General features: G+C 43.1%; 1 protein-coding gene across 3 annotated transcripts in view; it reads right to left on the bottom strand.

The window, feature by feature from the left end:
- ABCC4 (ATP binding cassette subfamily C member 4 (PEL blood group)) overlaps positions 1 to 13,556 on the bottom strand; it is a 229,762-nt gene that overhangs the window by 78,406 nt on the left and 137,800 nt on the right. For all 3 annotated transcript variants that reach the window (XM_079778944.1, XM_079778943.1, XM_079778945.1), the window contains exon 20: positions 5,443 to 5,522. In XM_079778944.1, the coding sequence (XP_079635070.1) occupies positions 5,443 to 5,522 (80 nt within the window). The remainder of the gene's footprint in view (positions 1 to 5,442; positions 5,523 to 13,556) is intronic.

Below are 13,556 nucleotides of genomic sequence, written 5' to 3'. Positions count from 1 at the left end.
CGGTGCCTAGCATGCAAGATAATAAGTGCTTGTCAGATGAATGAAGGTAAAGGCTCCATCTTTTTTATTCTTACATCCCAGCACATAATGAGTTGAATAAACAACTGGTGGAAAACACAAAAAGGAAGATGTTATAAAAATGAGAAATCCTAAAAAGAATTACAAATCCATATATCACAGATATATAATATAAACATTGTTTTCCTTTTTGGGAGAAATGCCAAGATTTCCCACTACATATCTAGTTGCAATTATATTCACAAAACAACATATCTGCCCATCAAATATAAAAATTACAAAAATTACATATGGCACCCTTATTAATTAAGTCACTGTTTTTAAAAAATCAAAGACTAGATTTATGCTGCTGTATTTTGTGCTATGGTGTTAAGAAATCAAGCACTTAAAAATGTAAATTTTAATTACTGCCTATATGTTTTTGTTTGTTTACTTAAATACACTATGGTAGGATGGCCAGAGTCCTAGTCAAAGAATTCCCCCTCAGTGGTATGTGATGCCTGAGGTCTTGATAAAGATCTTATACTATTTGTATTTTAATCGCTATTTTCATATTTAGTTTTAACATGCGAAGAACTATGTTCTTGCTTAAATGACTTGGTTTTTAAAATGCTGTTAATACTCAAAGCTGTTATGACTTTTGAAAGAGCAAACAAACAAAACGTGTTTGAACAACACTTTGATAAGCCAGATATCTACTGCCAGTTATCGGCTAACTTATCTGATAAGCCCAGGGCAACCCTGAGGTAACCTGCAGACTGTTGCTATTTGGTATTGCATAAATTATTTATTTCCTACGATATATTAAAAAAATTCCTTCACTTCTGGCCTCCCCTTCCAAAAAGCTTTGTAGGAAAAATTTCTTCATTCACCATACTATGTCAATTCAGTTGCAAAATCCCACACATTAGCCCCACTGTTCCTGCTGACTCCTCACTGAATGCAGAAAGAATAAAAGACACATGATTTCAAAATTAGCTGTGTCACTGTATCTTATTAGCATGGAGATGAACAGCTAACTATCCAAAAAAGCGTAAACAAAACCCACAAATGTCCACACACATACAAATCTTTTGTTCAAGTCCAAGGGGCAAAGTCAGGTTAATAACCTCTATCTGACCAGCAAATCTGTTCACATGTGAAACAGAATTTTCTTATCTCAGCCATTTAGTCGGTGGAGTTATAAAATCTGTCCCTGACTTCTGACTTGCTCCTGCAGAGTACACCAACTACAGCCATATGAGCAAACTGGAGGGTGTATTCTCAGGCCTCTCCCTTCAATTCCTCAGCATCAGAAGTTCTAAGCTCAATGAAGTGCTAATCCAATGGTCCACATTTCTCAACTCTTACTTACAAAATCCATCAGTCTTACAAAAAAGCTAATGAAATGCACATGTTTTGGATTAAAAAGCTCGCCTTGGCCAGTTTGGCTCAGTGGATAGAGGGTTGGCCTAAGGACTGAAGAGTCCCGGGTATGATTCCGGTCAAGGGCACATGCCCGGGTTTCAGGCTCAATCCCCAGTGGGGGGCGTGCCCGAGGCAGCCGATCGATGGTTCTCTCTTATCATTGATGTTTCTATCTCTCCCTCTCCCTTCCACTCTAAAATCAATAAAAAAATATATTTTAAAAATAATAAAAATAAAAAGCTCACATGGGCAAATACATTAATTACATTAGTTCTGTATCTATTTTGTTCTAATTCTTCAGAAGAGCATGAGCCTATGCATATCTTTAGGAAGAAAAAAAAACATTCAACAGCACAGTGTTAATGTCAATATTCTGATAAGTGGAGAGCTGAACTCCCTACTCATGAAGATATCTAAGCTCTTCGGTTTGCTTCCTATTACTATAAATCCTGCCACACTCTTTCTGTCTTAAGAATACTATACTAGATATGTAGAGATCACTTCCTGCACAAGAGAACACCAAGGGTAACCTCTTCCCTAGGAAATTCGCAGCTCTTTTTAAACTTGTGTTCCAACTAACTCAGCTGTTAGATTGAGGACTACACTGAGTGGCCAGATGATTATGATCTCTGAACGCATAATAATCTGGCCACTCAGTGTATATCCTATATAATAAAAGGCTAATATGCAAATTGTACCCTCGACCAGGAGTTCGACCAGCAGGCAGACCAGCCAACTGCCCATGTCCCCTCCCCCTGGCCAGGCTGGCGACCCCACCCATGCATGAATTCATGCACCAGGCCACACACACACACACACACACACACATACACACACACACACACACACTGAGTGACCAGATTATTATGCGTTCAGAGATCATAATAATCTGGCCACTCTGTAGATTCTGTGAGCTTCTCTAGGCAAAGGAGGAGCTGCAGGTCATGAGGATGGTTACCCAAAGAATCTGATGAGAAACATTAAAATTGAGAGCCTTCTGCTGTCAGCAACAAGTTTTGCTAATGACATTGAAAGCAAAGGCAGACAGGCAATTTTCTCCTCTCCCAGTTCTGAAAGAGACTAACAAAACTCTTGAGAAGGGTGGATGAGCTGGACGAGAGGCCTAAAAGTCATGTCCGTTCCAGAGCCCTATGCAATTGAGAGGGCGCTGTTTTTCACGCAGATAAAATTTATGACACCTGCATGGTCCTACCTGAGTAGGACTTCAACTTAAAAATTTTATTAGAAAACTGAGTCAAAGTAGATCAAATTCCCTTTAAAACACTAACACTCCCTCCCCCTCAACCCTCCAAAAACCAAACAAACAAACAAACAAACTAGATCAACTTCCAAAGCACAGCCCTGAGGTGAGTCAAGCTGATTGTCATTTTGACCTTGCTCTGCTTTCATTCAAGAGCCTACTTAGAAATGTAACGAGCAACCCTCTTCATTCGGCTCAGCTAGCAGAGCTAATAGGCTTCTAATTAATTTCCAGAAGATGGCTGTTATAACTAACAGGTTTTAAACATTTGGTTGATTGGGGAAAATGAATTGAATATAATGTATTTGATTTGGAAAATTAGTTTTCATTCTGTGTGCTTACCCTAATAGTGTTTATTTTAAGTTTACATGATTCCATTAAGAGTCCCAGAACACCACCAGGTTGTTGTCGGCCTTACAGAGTCCTATCCAACTTTAAAAAAAAAAAAAAAAATCAATTTACATTTTGATTTTTGTTGGCCTTTGTTTGAGGGCAGGCCAATTTCATTTTTTGTGGCTTTAATAAAACTCTTCACTTGCTAATAAAGTAACAGGCCCAAATACTTCAAAATGATGCCTGTGATACTTCAGTCAAAGGCCCACACACTGAATGCAAATCCTCTGGAGAAAGACCTGCTCTAAGAGAGATGAACCAGTCTGCACTGTTTAGGAAGGTTCACTTGATTCCTCCTGACAACCATTTAAACAATGAATGTTGGGAAATGTCCCTCAAAGAATCAACAACAATGGCAGGGATCAGAGCTTTTATATTTAGCAAATACTGTTTTTAAAAGACGAAAATATTTCTTCCTGAAGGGATTACGGGAAGCCTTATTAAAGACACCTGCAAACAAAACCAGTGACAACAGATCTTTATCATAATTGATAACTGAGTTATCCTTTATACAAAGCTCCTTTCTTGGAGGCAATAACGTGAAGATTTACCTTTGCTATTAGATTCACGAAATCAGCTAATTGGGACTACTGGTATGCAGCAATGATATGATTCGCCAAGATTAAGAGAGCGAAGAATGAGAAAAGAAAAAAAAACAAAACCCTTGTCTCTAAAGTTAAAGAAAAGCACAGTGAGACTAGCAATTTCTCTCTGCAGGCTGGGAATGTTTTATACTGAGATCAGGTAGCATCTAGCCCTGTGCATGACATATTTTAGCTAACTACCATGTGCTAAGCCCGGGCAGCCAGCTTTGGAAACTCAACCTTGGCCTAGCTTACAGTGGCAAAGGAAAGGAACCTTTCATAGAATCTTCTCAAAGTCATAAACCATCAGGTCAAAACGTGACACTGTGTCAGTCGAAGACTGCTTCTTGGGGATATATTTCATAGCAGAACCCAGCAGGACACATTTAAAAAGTAAGTATGCAGAAGAGAAAAAGAAATCAGACACCTTTGTTTGCAGTAGAAGCCCTCTGCCTGAGTCTCAGCTTGCTTCACGCTGGTCAACAGTAGATGGATGCCTTTGCCCAGGGACTGTTTGCAGTCAGATAGTCATTGCTGCATTTCTGTGTCACTAACAGGAATGCCTGCAATCATCTCAGGCTTACAACTGACTTTTCTGACATAGCTGATTTTCCAAATTGAGTAATTCTGGCTCCTTTTAGAACAGTAGCTCCAGAAGAGTCAAGAAGGAGCGGGGTGGGGGACGGGGGGGAGACTATCAGGATCAAGCCATAATTGCACACCCCAACGGTAGCACTTCTACTTCCTGGCCTTCAATCTAATTCATGATTAGACCACCGTACACTGGCACTTAGGGAAAGTGAAAAGGGGTTCGTGAAGTATGAGCTACAGCAGCGGGGATGGTAGAATAGGTACAGCCTTTGATTAATGCATTTCATTTCCAAAACAAACTCTTGGAAATGAAGAAGAAAGGCCCCCAGCCTGAATCTCTGCCATGTAGACAGAATTAGACAACAGAAGAAACATACCACATGAGCAACAGCACTGAATGAGGAGATGAAAGATGGGACGACCCAGCATTATTCTTTAAAACCCCAAGTTCACAGACAAAGCAAATGCTTTACAGAAGGCATTTCTATGGGATTGTTGGTTTTCCTTAAAAAAAAAAAAAAAAAAAGACACCTCAAGACTTTGAGCAATCTACGTGTGAAAGAAAAGCTGCCTAGAAAAACAAAAAAAGACATTTTCTGAGATGACTTTGATCCTGTACTCAAAGTATTGGCTTAATCGGGACTTGCCTTTAAAGGCTTTGCATCTGCAATAACTGCTCTCTATTGTCCTTGCTTAACAAAGTATTATTTTCACCTTATTATTACTAATCTTTTCTTTGTAAGTAACCACACCTGGTTTTATCCACAAAAAAAAAAAAAATGGTGTGGTAAATATTTTTCCTTTGTGGTAATACAATGCATAATTTAGTTAATCTAGGCTATCTTTCCGTGAGAGGTGATTGTTTCTATATTATGAAATGTGCTCGCAGTAAAGTGGACCTGGCGCCAGATACCTGGAAGGCAGGTGGAGAACCACTTACCAAGCATGTAGCTGCTTTGAACCAACCTCGGCATGACTGTGTAGCCACTCCTACACACGAGGCATTACTCATGTTAACTTAGCCTCCAAACCATCACCACACCTTACTTTGACAAACATGGCCTTTTCTTAAGAAAACATGACACATTGCCAGGCTGAAAGGCCCACCCTTAGCCCCCACGAGAGGGCCTTGAAAAGTTAGCAACTTCCCGTTTTCTGTCTGAGAACGTGACATGACTGTTACGTTACCTGCATGAAATCTAGAAATGTCAGGGGCAGCAAGTCATCCATATGTCCAATGTCTTTGGAGAAACGATTTAAAATTCTTCCTGGAAGAAGAGGATATGAGAAATTACTCATTTCCCCTGATAGATCCTTTAGGAGAAACAATTCACAAATAAATCAAAACAATATTTTAAATGCATATGCATTTAATACATTACACATTCGTATGATGTCAGTGGTAAAGGAAAAGGAAAGAGGACTGACACCTAACAAAAAACAAAAACACTACCAAGTGGCAGTGGGCAGGGAGCTATTGGGCCCTGATTTGTAGAAGACTGGAGAAAAGCTGCCTCTGCAATCCTCCCACGAGGCGCCGGGGCTCCGGCAGGAAGCACGGGGTGTGCCCACGTGAGGCCTGGAGCAACTGGAGGCTGTCATGCTCGGCCAGGCCGCGCCATGACAAGCTGGGCCCCAATTTTCCTGTCTCAGGCTTAGGAAACACAGACTCCAGAAACTGTCTTTCAGTGACACCTTTGGCGGCCCCAGTGACAACTTTTCTTTAGAGAGCAGGGGTGGGGCATGTCCGGCCCGAGGCCCGCAGAAAGCCCGTGAAATCACGTGGTCTGGCCCTGCCAAGGCATTACGGGTGAGTAAATTAAGTGTTATAGCAGGCTAGTTTTTAGGTTGGTAATTTTGTATGGGCCACGAATGATGTTATAGATATCCAAATGGCCCTTGGCAGAAAAAAGGTTCCCCACCCCTGCTTTAGAGGGTGAATCTGAGGATTAAAGGGCTCGTGCATGTGAAAGGACCCAATGACAATATAAGGCACTTAAATGGATGCTCAAAAAACAAACACAAAAAGAAAACTCAAGGTGAGAAAAATTACTATTACTCAAGGGTTCCGCAGCATGTCACCTGGGGAAGTCGACTAATCAAAACGCAGATTCTGAGTCAGTAGCCAAAGGGTGCAGTCTGAGATTCTGCCTTTCTACCAAGCTCCCAGGCTGATGCCCAGGCCAGGATTTGACAGACAAGAGGTTCAGTTATTATTTAATCAGTTGTATTTCGGGAACATTAACATCAGATGGGCAATTTTCACATATTCTTATGGATTCTGTGGCCTACTTATTTTTTAACTTCTCAAAGCATCAATAGCAAAATATGGAAAATATGTCAAAGGATGTTAAAGACATAATTTAGATTCTTGTTATTCAACTGAAAAGTACAATTTTTTTTAAGATTAATTTTTAGAGAAAGAGGAAGGAAGAGAGAGGGGGGCGGGGAAGGGAAACCATCTATGTGAAAATGAGATCGGCTGTCTCCTGCTTGCCCGCTACCGGGGATCGAGCCTGCAACCCGGGCATGTGCCCTGACTGGGAATGGAACCGGCAACCTTTCAGTGCACATGACATCACCCAGCAGAGCCATCCTGGCCAGGGCGAAAAGTACAACTTTTTAACATACACAGGATTCAGAAGCACTGTAAATGTGACTCAACTTACAAAATGTTGAAAGCAATCTTCAAAATTAAAAATAAATAAATAAGTAAGATACACAAAGATGAATAGTACTCAAAATCATCCTATTTGCTCAGATCAAGTCTAAGACATCATGGTGGCAAAGAGTGTAAAATACAAGGAAACCACAACTGAGAAAAACCACCTCCCCACAAGGCTTCTACACTCACTGAACTAAATGTCAAAGATGGTCAAAAATTGAACTCGTATTCACCAATGAGCTGAGTGTAGAAAATGTGATATTAGAAGGCTCAATAGTTACTTCCTTGCCCTAAGAGACAAGAGAATGAATGGTGTTTTCGGAATAATTCATCTGGCTTTACAATAGGCTGTTGTAATCAGACCTGTGATTTCCAGATCATGGCTTCTTAGTCATAAGGTTTTCTCAAAGGTTTCTGAATTAAATCCTTATGATAAATTCCCTTCACACACAGGCCATGCCTCTTCATCCAAATGGCCTGTGGCCCCTGCTACAGTATCTCCAGGGATATAGAGGAAAGGGGGACTCACTGTGACCAGGGGGACCCCGTCCATTTTCAGGCTGTCGGGTTAGACAGAGCTCTCCTACATTACATCGAATCTTGCCTTCCTGGAACATCCAACCTGTGCCGCTTATTCTCTCCTCATAACCTTACAAAGCAGATCTCATTTCTCTTGACATGACAGACCTTGAAGAAAGTTAATCATGTCCTTTCCAGACTTCTCACAATCAACCAGTCCTTGGTGCCTCAATTATCCCTCAAAAGGCACGTGGCCCAGCTTGGCCACTGCCCCTGCCCCTGCCCAGACTCAGATGGCCCGTCTCAGTCAATGCCTTGTGCCCAGGAGTAAAATCCATACCCCAGGTAGTGTGTGATCCCTGTTCTGCACAGGATATGGCCAATTACAAACCCAACAATCAATGGTGGCCGGATCACGTTTTGGACACTAGCAACAAGTCTGAAAAAGTTGATAATGTACGTATTATGTATAATTTTAAACTTTCTCTATTTGTTCTTTTTCTACAATGACTATGTATACTGTTTTACTTGTATAAAAAAGTGTAGAAAGGGCCCAGCCGGCGTGGCTCAGTGGTTGAATGTCGACCAATGAATCGGGAGTTCACGGTTTAATTTCTGGTCGGGGCACATGTCCGGGTTGCGGGCTCGATCCCCAATGTGGAGTCAGTGATTCTCTCTCATCATTGATATTTCTATTTTCCCTCCCTCTCCTTTCCTTTCTGAAATCAATAAAAAAAATACATATGTATTTTTTAAAGTGTGGAAAGGGGAGAGAGAAAGAATGACTGAAGAGAAAGGGGGGTAAGGAATGGAGTGAAGGGGGGAAAGTAGCAAGGGGAGAGAGAGGAGGGGAGGGCAGGAAGAGGGGAAGAGTAGGAGGAGGATAAGGAGGGAAAGGGAGAGAGGGAGGGAGGGAGATTCCTCCCTTGAAGTCCATATTATCAAAGAACTATTAGGGTCCTCCTAATTGCTCTGGTTCACATTCTTCTGTCTTGTCCGCTAGATGGAATATCATGAAACATGTCATAGAAATTCTTGTCAAAATACAAATTCATAAATGATCATAATTTAAGAATTGATTCTCCCATCTAAGCTGGAATCTGTCGCCTCTAGAATTCTGACACCTCTCCCATATCCAGGATTCTTCAGCTTACTTATAATTAAACTATAATCTAAAACTTGGAAGTTGCCATGTCTAGTTTAAGTCCTATTCTTTTTTCTTTCCCATTTTTGAAAAGGAAGTTTATTTTAAATCTCATAAAATTCACCAATTTCAGGTGTACAATTCAATGGACTTTAGAAACTTAACTGAGTGATGCAACCATCACCAAAAATCAGTGTTAAAACATTTTTATCCCCTCATCAGATGCCCGCCCCCCACCCATGCCATTGAAAGTGACTCCCAGTTTCCCACCCCCAGCCTCAGGTAACCACTAATGAACTTGCTTTCTCTGTAAATTTGCCTTTTCAGTACACAGTATACACATGGAATTGCACATATGTGGTCCCTGTGGCTAGCTTCTTTCCCTTAGCCTAACATTTTTTTTTTTTTAGCCTAACATTTTTGAGGTCCATCGGTTACACAGTGTGTATCGGTAGTTCCTTCTTTGTGGACCCCAAGGCACAGAAATGGCCTTGGATACCAGCAAAAACAACTCCATACCAGAACTCTTCAATATTGTGGACTTCATATGTGCCTACATTTAGTCTCACTGATGGTTCTAGATCCTGACTGCTTTGATAAGAATTGACTGTTGGTTTAATAGCCAGGCAGAATCTGAACCAGGACAGCTGGCTCTGACTGAGGCTGGGGGAGTGTGCAGGGGTGGGGTGGGGAGGACAAGGACAAGAACCACTGTCCTAGTGAGAGGTGGAATCTAATTCCAAGCAGCCTATCAGAGTCCCCCCCAAAAGGGCAAAGAGAATGACCTGGACCTTCCAGGTACAACGCCTCCTGATGGGGCAAAGCTGACCCAAAGGAGAGGGTGTGGATCCTGGAAACAGCCCCCAGCCTGAAAACGATGGCTGAGAGGGAGCCACTCAGGACTTTCTGCATCAATCCATGCAGACTAATTCGGCTCGGACCAGCGTTAAGAACTGGCGCAGCAGCTCAGAAGTCTGTGAGCTCAACATTTCCATCGCCTCTGCAGTTAGAGTAGGTAGTCAATATGTGGCTGCTAAAGAATGTCAAACAGAAGGAGCAGCAGGAATTGGATCCCTGGAAAAGGCCTGGCCTCCTCGGGCACTTGGCAGCAACAGGCCTTTAGGCAATTCACCCAACCTCAAATCCCTTATCTGTAAAAGGGAGATGATAACATTCGCCTCCACAACTTCACAGGATAAAAGATTATGAGGATAAAAGATATGCTTATGAGAGCACCTCGTGCAAGGTGTCATATTATCCTTGTGGGGTTTTAGAGCTTTAAGGGGCATGAAAGGTCACTAGAGCTAGTAATTTCCAAACTTTGTCTTGTGAAGATTGAGATTTTACAAAGGCGCCTGGAAGAATGAGGCAGAAGAGGAAATGGAGGTGAAGTTTACCCAGCTCCAGACACCCCACCCTTCTCCCTCACTGCCGGTCCCTCACCAGCCCCTCCAGAGGAGAACCCCTTACGTCCGTCCATCACGTAGAGAGGGCCCTAAGACCAAGCACTCCTCCTATGAACTAACTAACATAGGTAGGTTCTGCCTCTACCAACCCAAAAGCCTGGATTAGAACATGTCCAACAAGAGATTGCTGACTAAAATTAGATGGAGAAATGGATTTTATAAAGTAAAATTTCCAATTACTAATTATCCCTTTAAGTAACAAATCTCTATTTTTATTTCAATCATTTTGGCAGAAAATTGTCTCATGTGGATTAGACTTTTGTTTCTTAAACAAAAGATAGAGAATAAATTCATCCTTTCTTAACAATTCAGAACTAACATAATATTTTGAGCATCCATAGTTTAGTCATTTCTAATTTTTTTATTAATATGAGACAGAGAGATTTGATGTTCCACTTATTTATGCATTCATTGGTTAATTCATTTTTAAAAATATATATTTTATTGATTTTTGCAGAGAGGAAGGGAGAGGGATAGAGTTAGAAACATCGATGAGAAACATCGATTAGCTGCCTCTTGCACACCCCCTACTGGGGATGTGTCCGCAACCAAGGTACATGCCCTTGACCAGAATCCGAACCTGGGACCCTTCAGTCTGCAGGCTCTTGCTCTGTCCACTGAGCCAAACTGGTTAGGGCTCATTGGCTGATTCTTGTATGGCCCTGACCAGGGATCAAACCCAAAAATTACCCTATCTGGACAACTCTCTAACCACCTGAGCTACCCAGCCAGGGCCAATAGTTTAACTATTTTTAAACATGACCATGTTGTTTGGGGCTACTCGAGGTTGCTTAAGATGCACCCCTACACCCCAAACATGATGGTTTTATATCACTGCGCCCTCTACTGACACATGTTCTGTTGCCCAGAGCCTGTCTCCAACCTCCAGTTTTACTCTTAGTGATGAGGACAGAGGAGGCCCTGCAATCACGAAGGGCCTACAATAAGACTCTCAGCAAAGACATAAGCAACTTTCATGTTTAAAGGCACAGTTTTTCTAACTTTGATGAGAGACTGTTTCAGCTTGCTTCCAGATTCTCCCTGGAGTCAGTCTGCATATATCTCAGAATATATCACAGTTCCATCTATTTTGTGGTTTAACTACTTTTCATGCATATTCGTCTTGAATTGACATCTAGATTACACACCCTTTGTAAATATGGGCCCCATTTCATATACAACCTGTAACAAACTGCCAAGTGCCTGGGGTGGGGGGGTCCCTGAATTTGCTCAACACCACAAACCCAGTGGCGTTCCAACTTTGCTTTTAACATGGGAAACCTTGCAGATGGTCTCTTACACAGAAACAAACAAATCTGTAAAATATTTTAAAAACAGCTCTTGCTGAAGAGAGACTGTAAGACCTGGAACCCACCCCACCACCATCTTTCTGCATGTCAGAGGACACACCTGGGAAGATTCATTCTGATCACTACAGATTCCACCAATGCTCAGTATCGGGATCTGTGGACACGTCAGCAAACGCTCCCGGACATCGAGGGCTCCTGAGCATCCGAGTGGCCTCAGACCAGACACAGCCTGACACTGAGAAGAGCAATGTTTCCCAAACTTTAATCTGTACACGAATCTCCCAGGGATCTGCTTGAAATGTATACTCTCAATGTATACGCGGGGGCGCGGGGCGGGGGGTGGGGGGGGTTGGGGGGGGGCGGGCGCGGGGAAGGGGCTGAATTCTGTGCTTCTAACAGCTCCCCTGGTGATGCTCATGCTACTGGTCCAGGGACATCACTTTGAGCAACAAGGCAGAATGTGGAAATTCCTGATGACGCTCCTTTAGTCTCAAGAACCTATAAGATGACCGTGTCACATTTACATGTTATTACTGCCCTTTTAAATCCCACCACCCTTTGCTTCCAAGAGCTAAAGACCACTTGCCTCCTGTTTTGTTCACAAATTAAATTAGAATATACATTAGGCATTATCAGGGCAGTGGATTCTGCCTGTTTCATTTGCTGCTGTTTCCCCAGTGCTTGGGCCAATGCCTAGTATATAGAAGGCACTAGAACATATTCTGAATAAATAAATAACAATGGTTTGTTTTCAAATTTCAGCCTCTATCGCCAATGCTTGATATTTCATGTAGTCTTCTTTGGGCGGGTGTTTTCCGATCTGGGGAGATTCGTGTGGCAACATGAAGTGTCTGGTTCGTCAGACTTGTCACTTCCCTTGCGTTGTTGTTGAACCGATTTGTCTGTCTGTGCTCCTTCAAAGGCACTGGAAGTTGACAGTGCAGACTGAGTTAGGGGACAGCAATTCACAGAAGCTGACAGGGGGGCCAGGAAGCGCCGGTCTAACAGAGTGGAGACGGGCGAGGGGACAGCAGTCCATAGGTGCTGGGGAGGTGGCAGCTGGCAGAGAAGGAAGCAAGGAAGAACCGGTGTGGAGCAGACGCAGATCACACGGGATTAGGGAGCCGGCAACAAGGGCAGGCAAGAATGATGGAAGGAAATGCAAGGCACCAATAATAATGTAACCAGACACTGAGGGAAAGTTCTGGTCTACCCATGGCCTAGGTTGGATAGAATCCCTCTAAAGCTAGAACTCCTCCGAGAACTTAAAGGTCAAACCGCGTAGCAGATGACATTTGATTGAAATGAGAGCCTTCAAAGGGTACATCCTAACCCAGACCAGTTTCTTAAGGCACTGACTTTAGTACCAGGCCCGGGAAGGGTGAGCTGACCCCCGTGCTGAGGAAGAAGCCCACTGTGCCCTCCAGGCAGCCCTGGAAGGGGCCTTCTTCCTTGCCCCAGCAATGGTGGGACAGGTGCCCTGCAGCGGCCAGTGCTCCTCTGGCTACCCCACCTACCTGCTCACACACCTGGGGAAACCGGCACTGAGGTCCAGGGGGCAGGTCCCAGACACGTCTCCTGCTCGCTGCAGCGGCCGCAGTTGGAAGGGGGAAAGCCACAGGTGAACTAACCTCGGGGACACACCAGCGGAGTGGTCCCGAGGGTGGTGGAGGCGGCAGGCAGACACCGAACACTATGGGACTTTCATACCTCCTGGGAGGTAGGAGGCAGGAAAACAGTAAATCAGCGAGGACCGGCAGGTTCTCCCCTAGCAATGTGAAGGAATGCCTTCCGAGAATAATTACGCTGTGTTTTCAACGTCTAGTACTCGCTGGCCTTTCACATAATTAAGACATGTTAAAGAGAGTAGTTTCAAGGTTTCATTACATAACATGACCAACCATAGGCAATGAGTTTCAAAAAGACTCATGTGGTCTTCCCTTGTCTAATGAGAGCTTCCTAATGTTTTCCCCCACCTGGAAGATACCAGGTGGGACTGTCCAGACAAGATGACTTTAAAATCCCAATGTGTTTAAGACAAAGGTCAATCCCACAATATGCTTCCTACATCCAGCTTCAAGTCCTCCTTCCTCTGGGTCACAACATTCTCCTGCTTTGTACCTTTTCTTCCCTCTTGCCAATCAGACAAACACGCTGCTTAGATTTCAAGTTTGACTAAACTCGTTTTTTGGTGTATG

This window comes from Cnephaeus nilssonii, assembly GCF_951640355.1.
Source record: "Cnephaeus nilssonii genome assembly, chromosome: 8".
NCBI lineage: Eukaryota > Metazoa > Chordata > Mammalia > Chiroptera > Vespertilionidae > Cnephaeus > Cnephaeus nilssonii.
Note: the sequence above shows the minus strand (reverse complement) of the source record. Positions and strands in the feature narration are given on the sequence as shown.